This window comes from Cornus florida, unplaced genomic scaffold (genome assembly GCF_030987335.1).
Source record: "Cornus florida cultivar Cherokee Brave unplaced genomic scaffold, ASM3098733v1 CherokeeBrave_3.0.0_Hap2_Chr01, whole genome shotgun sequence".
In the NCBI taxonomy this organism is placed as follows: domain Eukaryota; kingdom Viridiplantae; phylum Streptophyta; class Magnoliopsida; order Cornales; family Cornaceae; genus Cornus; species Cornus florida.
The window spans coordinates 119,419,058-119,435,912 of NW_026775571.1; the positions used below are offsets into that span (position 1 = coordinate 119,419,058).

General features: G+C 34.3%; 2 protein-coding genes across 2 annotated transcripts; one reads left to right on the forward strand and one right to left on the reverse strand.

Moving 5' to 3' along the window:
- The first annotated feature begins 4,524 nt into the window (after window positions 1-4,524).
- Window positions 4,525-12,140, forward strand: LOC132267123 (calcium-dependent protein kinase 2-like). The gene is made up of 8 exons (XM_059768192.1): window positions 4,525-5,647; window positions 8,707-8,850; window positions 8,975-9,127; window positions 9,384-9,499; window positions 10,601-10,768; window positions 10,877-11,004; window positions 11,405-11,504; window positions 11,593-12,140. Exons 1-8 carry the CDS (start codon window positions 4,882-4,884, stop codon window positions 11,665-11,667), a joined length of 1,650 nt encoding a protein of 549 aa, XP_059624175.1. The 5' UTR covers window positions 4,525-4,881; the 3' UTR covers window positions 11,668-12,140.
- Window positions 12,141-13,081: 941 nt separating this feature from the next.
- On the reverse strand, window positions 13,082-15,872 carry LOC132267132 (peroxidase 42-like). Its single transcript, XM_059768200.1, has 4 exons — window positions 15,179-15,872; window positions 14,880-15,068; window positions 13,786-13,951; window positions 13,082-13,587 (listed from the first exon to the last, which is right to left on the reverse strand). Exons 1-4 carry the CDS (start codon window positions 15,413-15,415, stop codon window positions 13,178-13,180), a joined length of 1,002 nt encoding a protein of 333 aa, XP_059624183.1. The 5' UTR covers window positions 15,416-15,872; the 3' UTR covers window positions 13,082-13,177.
- Window positions 15,873-16,855: the final 983 nt, after the last annotated feature.

Consider the following 16,855-nt stretch of genomic DNA (forward strand, 5'->3'; position numbering starts at 1 on the left):
TGGGAAAAGGACAAAAGTGGTAGGTGAGGATAAGATCAAAGGGGTTCGATTGATCGAAGGAAATGTTGGATCGATCGAAGAAGATATTTTGTTGAGAATAAGGACAAAAGATTTGATCGATCATGGTATGGTTGGATCGATCACTGTGAGATCGATCGAAGCTTGAGTTCAATCGATCGAAGAAGGCTGTTTTTCACCACTTTGCTTCCACTTTGCTCCTTTCTTCCACTGAGCTTGAGATTGCATCTTGTATGCTTTAATTCAGTTCAATTGACATATTTTGTGGATAAGTGCCTGAAAAGGGAAATAACATGAAATTAGACTAAAATGGGAAAATAAGATAGAATAAGGTCGTAGAACATTCAAGATTAAGGGGCTTAAATGAGCACTTTTGAGCGCCTATCAATTATCATAATAATGGTGATCATTATTATTATTATTATTATTATATTTTGAATTTATTAAAGCAATAGATTTATTCAAATGTGAAGGGTTATAAGTAATTTTATTCACAAACCATATCTATAAAAATAAAATAAAAAAATAAAAATTCATTCACAAACCACATTAAATAATCATTAGGTAAACCATAAATAGAAATTTTCTTAGAATTTGGAAAAGGCAAGATTTAATTTTTATATAAAAAATCACCATTAGTAACTATAATAATGTGTGTTTTTTTTTATTATCAAATTTTGAATTTTTTTGAAGCAAGATGTTTATTCGAATTGGAAGGGTTATAAGTAATTTCATTCACAAACCACATTCAATAATAATATGGTAAACCATAAATAGATTTTTTTTTTTAGAATTTGGGAGAGACAAGCTATAATTTTTATATAAAAATCACCATTAGTAACTATAATTTAGTACCATAAATAGGGTTTTACAAAAAATTTGAAGAACTAACTTTAGTTTTTAGAAAAATTACCATTAATAACTATAATTTAGTACCATAAATAGATTTTGCAAAAAAATTTGGGGAGCCAATTTAATTTTTATATAGAAAATGACTATTAATATATATAATTTAGTACTAATAAGAAAATTTTGCACAAAATTTAGAGGGGCATGGCCACCCCTGGCCCACCCCTCCCTCCAAAATTAATGGAGGTGGTGATCACCATGGTGGAAGCCGTGCAGCAGTCCAAAATTAATGAGATTTCTTTTTAAGAAGCTAGCCTTATAGTCATTTCACAAATAATATCTAATGAAAGGAATTTTAATTTTTTTAAAAAATTATTCCTTCAATTAACTGTAAGATTAGATCTTAATGTTACAATTTAATGTCAATATATCGCTTCTTGCTCACGCAGAAGCAGTTGAAAACCACTATGTATGTGTGTGTGAGACAGAGGATTGACCTGGTATAATAGTATCACAATGGAGGGTGTAAGCGCAAGATCGGCTTAACAGTGTTGAAAGCCTAAAGCGAAATAGTTAAATTAGGTCTTTTCAAATTAACTATGTTTATACAGTAGTAATAATTTTTATTTCAAAAACATTCTCTCTACTAAATTTGCAATAAACTCAAGGAAATATAAAAACAATATATATTTTAATTTTTTGCTTAAGAGGTAGTGATTTAATTGTGCAGGTAATTAATGTGTAGGAAAATTAATAAATTACAAAGTCTAAGTCAATAAATTACAAAGTTCAAGAGAAATATAATGTTACAACAAGTATTGATATCCAAGAGAATTTAAAAATTAGAAGAAGCTCGAATGGTGTTAGATTGTTGAAAGTAAAAAAAAAAAATGAAACAACAATAGAAAAATGATATTTAAGCTGATGTGTTTGGTCTAAAAATTTAACTGAAGTTTTATCTACCCTTGAATAATTTTTAAGTGGACCATATCTTTATCACTTAAAACATAACTAAAGTATAAAATTCTTCGGTTAGAATTTTACGTCAAAGATATAGTTCTTCATAATGATAATAATTTTTTTAAAAAAATTGTATTGACCAATAGGAGAGAAGTTGTATTTATTTAATAAGTAATACAATAAATAAAGAATAACAATACATTCATAAAAGAAATATATAGTTAATATATTGAGATAACTTGTATGGGCGGGATTTAAGGTGTCACTTTAATTGTCAACTTGTATAGACCAATACATTATTTATTTGATAATTAATACAATAAACAAAATTTAATTAATAAAATATATAATTAATATAATGAGATGATTTGTATGTGGCCTTGTCTCTCATTGAGGCATTAAACTACTATTTTAATTGTTTTATGGTTGAGCTGTGTTTTTAGATTTGATCTTCACTCTTCAATTAATGGCTTAGTGGACGAAATCAAGCATATCTTGCAGGCCCATTTCAACTTCAAAGTGGGTTGGATTCCTAGATCGTTTAATAGGCCCAATTGTTTTAGCAAATAGGCTTTGCCTAATTCTGCTTTTTGATCCAAAATGGATGTTTGGCAATCTCGTCTAAGAAAAGTTTAATTACATTCAACTTTGTAGTACATCTTCTTGAATTAAGTTGGCAAATTGATTTACGGAAAAAAAAAAAAATAGCAAATTGTGTTATGGTTGATTTTAAGCCCTAAATACTTCAAATTCAATGTTTTTTTTTGGGTAAAGAAATTCAAATTCAATGTTTTTATTTTTCGCAATTTTAACCAATTGATATAAATATAAAAGAATTCCAGAGTGGGCCTTCGACCAGACAGTCTGTTTAAGAAACAAGCAAACAAGGCACTAGCCCAATACTCGGACATGCCATCTGAGCTATTAATGGTGGTTTCGGACATGCCATCAGAGCTATTAATGGTGGTTATTTGTCGACGCTCCGATAAAGAATCCTAGTGTAACAAGGGGGACTTGTCTTATATCGGATACGGATGGGGAAGTGAATGGATACATTTAGGTTGGGTGTTAGTCTCATCTAATAGCTTAAGTTTTTGGGTCGAATTGTGAATCACCCGACCCATTACAGTTGATATAAAAATTAGACTCATTCTTTAATTCAGTGTCACTCTAAGCCTCTCGCTCGGAAGGGTTTCGGAGAGCCTTTTCGGGTAAGCAGGGTAGCCTAACCATAACAAGGCGTTATGAGTTCGGATGGAAAAGAATCTAATAAGAGAGACTTGTCCCACATTAAATTATATTTGAGTTAGGTGTTAGTCTCATCTAATAATTTGTTGTTAATTCATATTTTATTTGAAAAAATAAAGAATATGATAATTTGGCTTCGGCCTTAAACTTATGACAAGATTAAGCTAACGTGTTTTAACGATAATGATACTCTTTTCATTAATGGTAATTCAAAAGTTTTTCTTTTCTTTTCTTTTTCTTTTTTAAAAAATAATAATAAAATTCAATACCCTTTTCACACGTGGTTTTTGTTTAGATTACTTTTGTCTATTGTACTTAAAAAAAACTCCATCCCCTTTTCACACTTGGTTTTTGTTTAAGATTACTTTTTGTCTTTTTTTACTAAAATATATATACAACGATTGAAAATGATGCTATTAATTGTTCATTTTCAATCGTTGTATATATATTTTTGTGTAAATTTAATGTGTTAGAATACACAAAAATTTTATACTATCTATTTTTTAGCTCTAATGATTATTTTATACCTTTTATGTAAAAAAAATCTTTTAATAACAACTAACCAACAACGTGTCATACCAAGACCTTACATAACTCTTACAAACTTACTTGATTTACTTTACTTTTTCGCGATTAAATCCCACGTCCTAATCCCCCTCAATTAGAAAAAAAAAAATAATAATAAAAAAAAAAAAATAAAATTTCCCTTATATTTTACTTTCCATTCCCGTCAATAACAAACCTTTCCTGCCACCACCAGAATTCTAACTTAATAACAAATAATAAAATAAGATTCAAATATGTAGAAATTACATGTTTTATATCAACAATTATATAAAAACGTGATTAAACTACTATATATCTAATATTTTGCTAGCTAGTAATCAAATATTTTATATCAACAATTATATAAAAACATGATTAAAATATATATCTACTTTTTAGCTAGCTAATACATATTTTTCTCATTAGAATAGAATGTAAAAGGATAAAAAAATCTAAAAAAAACTTAAAATCTACAACGATTGCAGAAGATAAAATCAAACAAAAGTGAAAAATCAAACTATATTTATTAAAAAATAAATAAATAAAATATGGTTGAATAGTTATAACAGAAGATAAGATCAAACAAAAGTGATAAATCAAACTATGTTTATTAAAAAATAAATAAATAAAATATGGTCAAATAGTTCTAACCTTATTGAAAGAGAACCGCGAGTGGAAAAGAGGGAGGAGAGAGAAAATATGTTTACGTGGTTGTGTATTTTACACGGCCCTTAAAAAAAGAAAAAAGAACTCTCTTTTCCCACAAAAAATAAAAACAATAATAAATAAACTTTAGAAGAAAAATTAGAAAAACCTATACAAAGTATAAACACCATTCATTACAATTTATTGCTTATTTTTTGGTTTACTTCCTCAAATCCTAGATATCCAAAATTCCACAATCATTTTCCTGCCAAAAATAAAATATTTTACTTTTAGGAGTTGAAGTGATAATATAAGTTAATGGTAACTCTCTGGTCGACTTTTTTTGGTGCAGTAATATTCTCTCAAAAAATGAGCTTCAATTACTCAAATCTGATCTGGGTTTTGCTTAAATCCTGTTAAATCAGAGATCCTGTCTGGTTCCATTTTCAGTGATTCTCATCTCTTTGTCCCCCTGTTCGTATGCAAAGTTGAATTCTTTATCATCTGATTTTTCTTAAAGCATCCCATAAATCTCAATTCCCGAATTTGGTTTTTTTACAACAAAATCAACTTTGTATACCCTTTCTCTGATCTGGATTCAACTAGACTGCAAAAATGGGTGGTTGTTTCAGCAAGAAAAAGGTTTCAGAAACAGATCTTAATGGTGGGTATAGATCAGGAATAGGCACTGGTACTACTGGGTATCAACAAAATTACCAACAACCAGTTGTTCGGAGTCATCAAAAACCATCAACCCAGTACAATCAACCCCAACCAAACAGGCCTAATCAGCCACAACCACCAATCTCATCTTCATATCAGCCACACCCACCAATCTCATCATCTCCATTGAAAACTGTACCCCCAAATGCCAACACCATATTGGGTAAGCCATTTGAAGACGTCAAGTCACGCTACACTCTTGGGAAAGAACTGGGTAGGGGTCAATTTGGAGTGACTTATCTCTGTACTGAGATTTCAACTGGTCACACCTATGCTTGCAAGTCAATACTGAAAAGGAAACTTGTCACTAAAAGTGACAAGGATGATATTAAGAGAGAGTTTCAGATTATGCAGCATTTGAGTGGGCAGCCAAACATTGTGGAATTTAAAGGTTGTTATGAGGATAGGCAATCTGTGCACCTTGTGATGGAGCTTTGTGCCGGTGGGGAGCTCTTTGATCGGATAATTGCTCGGGGTCATTATTCCGAGAGGGCTGCCTCATCAATTTGCAGGTCCATTGTGAATGTTGTGCACATCTGCCATTTTATGGGTGTGATGCATCGGGACCTCAAGCCAGAGAATTTCTTGCTGTCCAGTAAAGATGAAGGAGCAATGTTGAAGGCAACCGATTTTGGGCTGTCCGTCTTCATAGAAGAAGGTTATTTTCTTGTCCTCTTATGTTGTGGATATTGAAAGATATACTATTAGAATTTATAAGTTTTTGTGAGCTTCATTATCTGAGTGATATCCATTTCTTAAGAAATTGGCTCATTCGTGAACTTTTTTAGTAATTTGGTCAAAGTGTGCAATGTGCATAAACTCTTTAATGCCATAAATTACAGTTTGTTGGTGCCAAATTACATTGAAATGTTACTTAAAACAACACAAGAGATTTGATAGTAGCACTGGCAATTGCCACGTATAATGATAAAGGGTTAATCCCCGAGTTGTCGAACTGGCAAACCTTTCTATTTATCTGCTCATTATCATAGTCTTCTTCTTTTTTCCTCTCTTTGTTTTGGTAATGGTCATGAACTTGCGCCAAATTAAACCTTTGATGGACAAACTACTTCCATTCTATCCCTTAAACAGTCCTTCTCAAGTGTTATAGAGGATAGCTAACAATTCCACTCATAAGAATTCCAGCATAGCAAGCATTTTATTTATGAGGCATACCCTAGCTTTATGCTGTTGAGGGTGACATATTCCCTGATCAATATTGCTTTCAAAATGCACTCGTGGAAATTAGCATCATGATGCACCTCTACCAATATCTACGTCTTGTCACCCATATCCCTCACGGGTTTTTGTATGCCATAGTCAAACTTCTGAGATTATGCACCCGTAATGCAACTCTTGTGCTCATAGTAGGCAAATATATAAGTGACAGCTCATACATGGCACCTGCGTCTTGTGGGCTCCTTCTGACATGACATTCACACACGTAACACTGAAGCATAAACATTGGGTTGATTGCATTTCTATGTCACTTTGTTTCAAACTCTCATAAGCATGACCAAATCCAGAACTAACTCCCATGCCAAGCACACAAAGGATATCTAGTTCCCTGATAACCTGATAAGCCTCGGACTGGGGCAATCAGTTTCTCACACAGCTTTGTGGCATAGTGTTCCTTAAATAGAACTGTTCATGGGTTCTGGGATTCCGTGGAAACTTCATATTCCCTTTGATGCCCATGCCCATTCCTAAGATGTCTAGAGATTGCTAACGATGTGACACCAGTTTTAGCCAGTGCCAACACTATGTTACCCACTGGTCCTCTTTTGGCCTCTCTGGCTTAAGAGTTGGCTTGTGTTGTCAACCCTTAGGTCAAGAGTTCGAGGATTGGTAGAGAGAGAAGAGGAACACTATATTCGCCCAAATAACATTTCACTCCATAACCTTATGTAGAACTAAACCTGCTTGAGTAACTGGCCTCAGAATATTTACAAACCTGTACCTTGTCAATGTCTATGAATTTCTGGCAATGGCTAGTCCCTTTTCTTGAGTACAACTCTCTGTCAGCAGACTGGACACCATATCCAATGTGCAATATTTCATTTATTGGCAATGAGAATCGAACCTCTGATCTCACCCTCCCTTTTAATTGTCTTATTAGTATTTTCGTCAATGTGCTAAATGCACCATTGTGTACTTATCCCTCAAATATATATAAATATATAAGAAGTAAAAACTTTTCTGGTGTTAATTTCTCAGTAAAGTCTGATTAATTCTCTTTAGAAATCCCTTGAGATGTAGCTTGATATCCTAAAGTTTTTGTTCAACCTGGCAAATAGCAGCATTTACTTGCATCTCATGATGTCTTATAACAAATTTTAGTCCAAAAAGATTACTACTGTTTAACTAGCAGGTCTATTCCTAAAATGCTGTGGGTCAGTTGTATAAGGGCATATATGCATAAAAATCATTCTAGCGGCTTTGACAGTTGAAAATTTGGTTAATGGGACTCATGGTACAACATAATTTGGTTAATATAAATTTGATTTTGGGTTGTTACTTGGGATATGCTTTGGTGAGTGACTAAGTTTTGGCTACTGGAAGATCCTACTTACTTTTTGAAGTGGGGTAAATGATCAGGTAAAAAAAAAAAAGGTTATCTGTGGCCATGATCCATCCGGGATGTGTTCAGCTGCTTACTGATTGACGGTATGATTTAGTAATGTCTTTTTCTGATGAGATGTCATAAACTCCAATTTATTGAAAACATAAATATGTGTGCCTTCAGTGCATGCTTCTAAAGAAGCAGTGCGTATTGCTTTAAACTTTGAGTTCATCTCAGAAGATCTAAAATACAAATCACATATATTGGTTGTTACTATAATGATTTTGATGAGTAGCCTTTATTTTAGATTTTTTTTATGCCACAAACCTGCCTGAATAAATATTCAACCTATCTACAATTAAAGCATTGTAACTTGTGATCTGGTTGTCATCAATACACAGAAATAAGCAAGGCTCTTTCATTTGCTTCTATTGTTTAATTGATTGGAACGGTATTAGCACACCCATCATTCGTGAATTTGTTAAACTAAGATATTGCATGATAATTAGAATTACCTTTAACTTTCATATTTTTTAAGATTTTCATTTGCAGTGGCTCCTAGATGCATTACAAGGAGAATGTCATATGGCTTATGAAGAAAGTTTAATTTTTTTTTTTTAACTCACAGCAAGCATAGGACTTAGAGGATTTATCTTAAACGAATCATTTATACATGTATTCCATATGGCACTTTTTGTCTTCCCATGATTGTCTTTTGTTATTGTCTTTTTGTCATATTGGATTTTGGGTAGGATGCAACTCAGGGGGTTTGATGGGTCAAACAGAGCTCAACTGAGGTATTAAACTCTCAGCCGAGCCCAAGTTTAGACCAACCTCCAAACCAGAGTCCATCTGATCCAACCAAGTTTAATTTTCTGAATTTAAGTTAGGCTTGGAATGGTTTATTGGGTTGCGCTCCAGCTTCCTCGGACCTTTGTTTAAGTCCAACTCAAATGTTGGGTCAGAAATTTTCAAACGAAGGCCAACGTGAGCAGCAGAAACATTTGTCCAAACCCGTCCAATGACTGGGTTGTAATTGTGTTTGCCTGCTCAAGTGGCATCCCTAATTTTGCTTGTCGCATTCTCTACTATGTTGCCATGTATAATCCACATATAAATCTTGGATTACTGACCTTTTGTAAAACTGATATCAGGGAAGGTGTACCGTGATATAGTTGGCAGTGCTTACTATGTTGCCCCTGAAGTATTGCAGCGTAGTTATGGAAAGGAAATAGATATTTGGAGTGCTGGAGTTATTTTGTATATTCTACTCAGTGGTGTGCCTCCATTTTGGGCTGGTAAAACAAATATCTGAATTATTGGCTTATTGCTAGAATTGTCATGTTTTCTTGCATGCAGGATTTTTTTTGTCCTACTTTACTAGATTATGTAGTAATATATTGCACTGGATTTGTGTTTCAGAAACTGAAAAAGGAATATTTGACGCCATACGGAAAGATGATATTGATTTTGAAAGCCAACCTTGGCCATCAATATCGGACAGTGCCAAAGACCTAGTTCGAAATATGTTGACACGGGACCCAAGGAAGAGGATTACTTCGGCACAAGTTCTTGGTACTTTACTCCTTGTTTTCCTCTATTTGGAAAATTAACCACCATGTCTAAACTGCATACTTAATACTTTGCGCTTATGTCATGGAAAACCTATTATTCATGGAATTGGTTTCTCTTCTGGATGTTTCTAATTAAGTATACTGATTAACCAGTGTTTAGTTATTTACATATAAGAAAGTTTTTCTAGTATTTAGCTTGCTTATGTATTTTGGATTTTTTTCTGATTTACAATTTCCATTTGTGGTTGTTGATTAAGAGCACCCATGGATAAAAGAAGGTGGGGAAGCATCCGATAAACCAATAGATAGTGCAGTGCTCTCTAGAATGAAGCAATTCAGAGCAATGAACAAACTGAAGAAACTTGCTTTGAAGGTGAGCTTTTATATATCTTCTTAGCTAAAAATATTTAAATATAAAATGCTATTTTGCGATGAATTGCTCCTTTGTTTTGTATGAGGGCATCTTATCATTTTTTGAGGTATTTAATCCATAAATGCACGATGTAGTAAAGCCAATATCTCCCCATCTCTTCAAAAATTGCAGCACATCTCCAGGATGATTGGAACCTCTCACTAATATTCAAATGTATAAAGATAATTTTAGAAACTGTTAATAATCTGTCATGGTAAATGCATACTCTAAATGGCATTGTTCATCCAATGGGGTGGATATTGATTTCGTCTTTTTATTTTCTGAAAAGAAAAATAAATTGTAAGTTTCTGCCCCATATGATATTTCTGACAACTTGCTTTTCCTGCAAAGTAATGGCTATATACTGAATACCACTTCAATATTTTTGATTGGGAGTTTTACCGGAGGATTATTGTGGCAATATTTATATCAGTAGTTTCACCAGGCTTATCTGTTTTTGTGGAGCATTCAATTTCAAGTTTATTGAGTGTTGATGCGATAGAAGAATCTAACCCTTTTCTCAGAGATTATAAATTCATATCAGTCCCATTGTGAAGGAACTGAGAAGGCGTATTGCTAAACCAGGCAAACCTTGTGTTGACAGTCTTGTTTGACTTGTTTATTGCCTTAGGATAGATCTTAGGTTTTGTCTTAACACAAACCTTGGGAAGTCAAATGTATAAGTCAAGTGGTATATACTGGCTTTCGTTTAATAAACTTCGTTCTCCCCTCTCTTAAAATAAATAATTAAACTAATATCATTGGAATAACATAAAATGGAAGTTGTTCCCACTCTATTTGGGGATGGGATTAATCCCTTCGGATATCCACAATCACACTCAAACCGCGGGTGTCAGGTAAGCCCAGGCTGAAGGCTCGATACCCCAGGGATTTGAACGCAGACCTAGAGACTCTATGCCAACTCAGCTAGATCTTGAAGGATACCAACATTCTATTATTATGCTTGCAATTGCCAATAGTTTATTTTTATAATTACATAGATTCATCCATCATCCATCTTTTGCTAATAATTATAATACTTCTTTTTTGAAATTATGCTAGGTCATTGCAGAGAATCTATCTGAGGAAGAAATCAAAGGTCTTAAAGCAATGTTCACAAACATGGACACAGACAAGAGTGGCACAATCACTTACGAAGAATTAAGGACAGGATTGGCTCGGCTTGGGTCAAAGCTATCAGAGGCTGAAGTCCAGCAACTCATGGAAGCTGTAAGTTATCGTGGACCTAATAAAAATTGGATCTATCTTCTTTATAATTCCTTGTATCTGATAGTCAACTGTATTCTTGGATAAGGCTTAACATGTTCTACATTTTAGGCTGACGTGGATGGAAATGGAACGATTGACTACATTGAATTCATTACTGCGACAATGCATAGACACAAACTAGAAAGAGATGAGCATCTATTTAAAGCATTTCGGTATTTTGACAAGGATAACAGCGGGTGAGTCCACAAACTTTCTGTGTTGTTAATAGTCCTGTTGTTCGTGCACTCTTGACTCCTAACTTGATCCCTTACTTTTGAACAACTTAAACGAATTTATTTCTATGGAACATAGGTAGTACCTTTTTGTACAAATATATATTCAGTGTGACCATGGGGATAAATTTTTAGAATCTTATAAAAACCGAGAGACGGATATCCTATTGATTACAATTTTTTGTTTCATAATTATTTACTGATATATAGTACTGACATGATTGGGGCAAATATTTTGCGTCAAAAACTCGTTTCCTAGTTGACATGTTTTAAGTCTGTGTTATCGAATTTTACTAATAAATTAGTGCTGCAAATGAATTGAGATGTCCCTGAATTGACTTGGTCCTTTTGGATGCCATGGCAGCTTTATTACAAGAGATGAACTGGAAATTGCCATGAAGGAGTATGGAATGGGTGATGAAGACACTATCAGGGAAATAATTTCAGAGGTGGATACGGATAATGTAAGTTGTTCTAAAATTCAAATATTTGCAACTTCCCTTGTGAAGTCATCTTGGTACTCAGTCTACTGATTCTTTTGGACTTTTATAGGATGGGAGGATCAATTATGAGGAGTTCTGCGCAATGATGAGAAGTGGAACAAAACAGCCAGGAAAGCTCTTTTAGTTTCATTGATGCACTAATCCCTTGGATGTAGTGTTCCATTCCATCAGTCTCAGTTCTGGTAGAATGACCAACAGCGATTTCCGGGTTCACATGAGTCGTACCACTTCACCAGGTAGCATGAGGATACCATTGTTCTGGTTGGTGTTCCTTAACATCCTTTGGCATTTCAACCTCAAAAAATTGCGAGTAGAGTAGGCCAGACTACTAGTTTAAAATTTTGTGAGCGCTTGGGATGGTAGTGAAGTGTGTGCGAGTTTGTGCATATCCAGTTTCATAATTATCTTTATTCTCCAATGTGACAATGTCTCTTACCAATCCTTGTTGAGTAGGTATGCGAATTTCATGCGGTTGTCAATACATGAGTTGAAGTTTATGTTGTAAAATAAGGGTATTTAGACATCGGAGTAAGAAAGTTAGTGGTTGTGAAAATTAATAAAATGCCATAGCAGCTTGTGCAGAACTATTGTTTGCTATTCGCTGTTTGGTAAAAGAAAAAGAAGTGCAAACTCCCTATAGAATTTTCATTATTTGGATGCCATAAACAGAAAAGGAACTCTATTGAGCCTAATATAACTACTTGACTTGGTTGGGGTTAAATATGGTACTCTGAACTAAACAATGGGAATTTAAAATTCTATATTTCCCCCCTTAATTATCTCATAATGGTACATGGAATGGGAAAGGAGAAAAAATAGAAGAAAACTAAACCTTGTGTCTTTTATTGTGGGGAAAAATAATAATTTTGATTAGGGAGAAAAGAACGATGGAGAAAATATACGAAATTAGTGTATATAATTCATTCTTTATATTCAAGGAGCATTATGATTTACAACACAACCTAAAGCATATTTCATTATCTGTCTTTTATAATATTAATTACATTTTCCCCCAAATAGCATCAGTTATGTAGTCTTGGCAGACATAAGAATTACAAGAGAATCTCTCTCTCTCTCTCTCTCTCTCTCTCTCACACAGACACACACACACGTACAAGGTCTGCCATATACTCCCATCTCTTTTTTCTGGACTCCATATAACATAATTCTCTACCTACCAGAAGATTAATTAATACATAAACATACATAAAGTTATGTTTTCTTATGTAAGGAAATCTTGTCTTTTATTTATTGAACTTCTTTTCTATTATTTGTCTTGAAAAGTTTTAAGGGCTTAAGATACTTTCTTTGTCATTTTACTTTCTTGGAGAAGAATGAATGAGGATGGGTCCTTTTCATTGAATTCCATTTTGATCCATATATGTAGCCAAAATACTGCCGTATAAAATGGAGAACAACATGTGCATGAGCTATCAACAAAAATCACCATGCAACCATCACCACCATCATACATGCATGCAGACATCCCAACATTTTCTATATCCATCTTTCATGCCACTCACAAGAACCACCACTGCTTAATAAAACAACCCATTTTATTATATCACTCTTTAGCTTCTTCTTCACACAGTACATAGAAGAGAAGTAGAGTTGGGCTTGTAGCAAAAGCTCTTCTAGTGGTGCTTGTTGGCAACATTGCATTGCTTTCTGATCTCACCCTTTGTGCCAGTGAGAGGATTGTTCTCGGAGAGAATGGTGATGGCTCTTGCAAACTCCTTGAAAAAGTAGTCTTGGCTCTTGGCCATTTTCTTCACATAAGGCTTTGTCCTCTTGTCTCTGGCTAGTTGGTGATCCACTATCAATAATCCTTTGTTGTCCAATATGTTCCTGTAATAGTTGTTGTCTAGGACCATGGGTGTGCCACGGTCATTCCTCACATATTGCACGGCTTTCGGGTCTGGGATCGGGTCTGGGCACTTGTGCAGCATGTGCTCGACATGGCCAGGGTGGAGCACAGGGTCCACCTCTGGGTATAAGCGGTGCACCAACTTGACACAGTGGGTTCGACCAACGCTATGAGCACCTGTGGAACACAATTAAATTTTGGTTTCACTAGTCCAAATTATAATTACCCAATTGGGTTATTGCTTGATACAATGGTAAAAGGCGATAATCTTAATGAGTTTTTGAGGCAACACTTGTTTTCGAGTCTGAAAGTAATCACGAACCAATACTATGAATATATGAAAGTGCATGCATGATGTTGATGAATGATTTATACCTAGCAAGGCAACAACTCCAGGGGTGTCAATACCCATTTCTCCAAACTTTTCAAGGACAACAGAGATGCTCTCATTGTGGTCTGGGAGGTATTGCTCAAGGACATCTGCTCTGCTCTTCCTACCATCTCTTCGTCCGGTTTTAAGAGGAATATGAGGGCCTCCTAACTGCAAGCAAGATGTTAAAGATTTTCATTTTGGGAGTTTTCCAGAGAGTCAATAACTAGAAGAGAAACAAAGAATTATTATATACCAGCACCGAGATTTTATTTTTTTTTTTGTTGGGAAAAATGCAATGAAGTCCTACTTTTAAAAATATAAATACCATCAAATTCTATTGATAAATAAATATCCACTGTTACTTTGTTCATTGAAAGGACTCGCTGATCTTACATATCAGAAAGTAACACTTCTTTGTGTTTTTACTTTTGCCACCTCTTTCTTTTCTTCTTCCTTAGCAAGAGATTTCTAAAGCCACATAAATAACACAGACAAACTAAAGCACCAATTTCATGTTACCCCACAATTTTTTTTTTTTTACAGCAACCCTTTTTTGAAGTCACAAAAAAAGTAGTACTAGTTAAATAAGTGGAACATTTCAAAGCCTAAACAAATAATGGATAACAATTTGGATACAGGGATAGTATTAGCCATACATGCTCTAAAAGATTACTGGAACCCACCTAATGGATTGAACAAAATCCTTTTGAATTTGAATTCAAATAATTGTTGCAGCTGTTAACTGATTATAAAACCGAATCAAATGTTACTTGATTACAGGAGAGAATCATGTCAACTCTCTCTCTCTCTCTCTCTATATATATATATATACTCATATAAATGAATTGTTGAATCAAGAGACCTAACTTCTTCACAAATTCTGAATTTGTCTTTAGATAGGTCTAGTGTTGTGTGCACATACAAACAGTTGGAATCAAGATGAAAACAGTGTCCAGAGTCAGATGTATTGTAAGAAACACCTTGTGTGAAAAACAGAGTAAATCAAGAAAACCAACCACATCACATGCAAGGTGTGAAATACACAGAACACATACAAGATTGTTAGGTAAATAAAGGGGAAATTGAAGTAAATTACCGAAACAATGCCATCCCTAGCAGACAAAACAAGGATATCTGCACAGGAAACAACACCAGGGCACTCTCTCTCAACAGCTTCTTTAATGGTGTCAAGGTACCTAAAGTTTCTCAGCCCAAAGCTCCTATCTGTCTCCTTCTCTGACAAACTCCTCCTCGTTGAATCCAGCAATAGTGAAGCATCACATGACTATAACCACAAATACAAAACAGATATATGTCACACATATATATTTTATTCAAGAAAAGAAAAAGATACATAAGATGAGTTCTGTTTGGCATATAATTAGTAGTAAATACTTGAACAGCACAATCATGGAAGATGTTTCTGAGCCAAGAGAACGCAGTGTTTTTGTGGCGCTTGTAGAGAAGCTTGACTTGTTCTGTGATGATGTCTTCAGCCTGAGGGCATGAATCTTTGTAGAAGTTCATAACAAGACCTGGGTCCACCTCATTTTCTGCAAAAGCTGCAGGTTTGACAGACACCAGTGATGAGAAGGACAAGATAGCAAAGAAGAAGATAGCTTTGGAACCCATCGATCTCTCTGTCTACTCACTAATGCTCACCGACTTTGCTTCATTTTGATTCATGGGTTGTTCTTAAGTAATCCAAATAGAGACAAAACTGCAAATAAAAAAATATATGTATATAGATATGGATCCAAACTTTTTTTAATGGATTGGAGTTATGATTTTGATGCTTCTGACTTTTTTGACATATCTGCATGAAGTGCAAAACAGACGCAATTAAACACTAGTCGTCTCTGGCTAACACTTGTAGGTTGAAGAGGAAACTGCTGAAAGCTGTTAATAGGTGTTGCGGCAAAACCCAAAAACAACACCAGTAATCAAATAAACAATTCTCTTCCACTTGATCTCTCTTCCAAAGGCACAATTTTATTCAATTAATTGAATTCCTCTCACCCTAAAATTCTATTCGGATTCATATAAATAGCCTTGTAAACCAACTCGGCACACAATTTTAGTTTTTTAGAGAGTTAAAAATTGACTTGAAAACTAATTCCAGCTTCCAGGCGCATTTTTAGCAATACACTCCGATCCATTTTGATAGACACGTTGGACCGGTCCGTAGCTCTTGAACCATCCAAGTCATTGAGGATACAATCCCAATTAAAAGAATGTCCAAAGTACGTGAGTTCCATCACATGAGATCATCACCTTACTTATTACTGTGTGTTTGAGTTCACATTCACTTACATTTTTTTTGTAATGTCGTGTCAATATATATATGCGCGGGCGTGCACATATGTGTATATAATTATATGTATGTGGTGTGATTTAAATAAAAAAAAAAAAAAAAAAAAAAATTGGTGGAACCCACCACTCACACTTTCTAGAGAGCACTTCCTGCTTTTCATTTTCTCATTTACTCTTTTCTTTTTCTTTTAACTTGGGAAGCCGACTTTGAATTGTGATTACTCTCTCAATCCTTGATAGATTTGAGAGTCGTTTGAGGCAAAACAATGCCCACGACAAACTCTACGTGCTAGTATAAGCAATTTCAGATTTGGTGCTTTCTAGGGAGTTCGAAATTAAAGACCCATTTCAAGGGTTTTGTTGAGTTTAGAAATAGGGGCTCTTAATTCACAATTTTCTTGCTCTATATGAATTACATCTCTTAAATTGTTGTAGTTAATGCTTATTTGTGCTAGTTGTAGTTTAGAAGTAGTTAGAACATGTGTATGTGGTTATGTGAGAGCTTGTATTAAATGTTTTATGTGGAAAACTTGCCTATGTGATGATTTATATATGTTCGTTAGGCTAAATGTATTGTTGTAAAAGAGCATGTTGAAATTCCTTGAGAAATTCTTTGAAATTATGCCTTGCTTACTTAAATTGAGTTGTTTGTGGAATGATGAGTATATTCATGGTACTGATGCACTTATGCACTTATATTGGGCATGAAATGGGAGATTGTTTTGGAACAAAAAGGGAAATTTTGGGAAAGAGTTTTTA

Bases quoted from the DNA above. Each gene is read 5' to 3' on its own strand.
- LOC132267123 (XM_059768192.1), top strand. From the start codon at position 4,882: ATGGGTGGTTGTTTCAGCAAGAAAAAGGTTTCAGAAACAGATCTTAAT. The intron at 5,648-8,706 runs GTTATTTTCTTG...AACTGATATCAG, and splicing joins GTCCGTCTTCATAGAAGAAG to GGAAGGTGTACCGTGATATA. The intron at 10,769-10,876 runs GTAAGTTATCGT...TCTACATTTTAG, and splicing joins TCCAGCAACTCATGGAAGCT to GCTGACGTGGATGGAAATGG.
- LOC132267132 (XM_059768200.1), bottom strand. From the start codon at position 15,415: ATGGGTTCCAAAGCTATCTTCTTCTTTGCTATCTTGTCCTTCTCATCA. The intron at 15,069-15,178 runs GTATTTACTACT...TTGTGGTTATAG, and splicing joins TCCATGATTGTGCTGTTCAA to TCATGTGATGCTTCACTATT. The intron at 13,588-13,785 runs GTATAAATCATT...TGTGTTCCACAG, and splicing joins TGGAGTTGTTGCCTTGCTAG to GTGCTCATAGCGTTGGTCGA.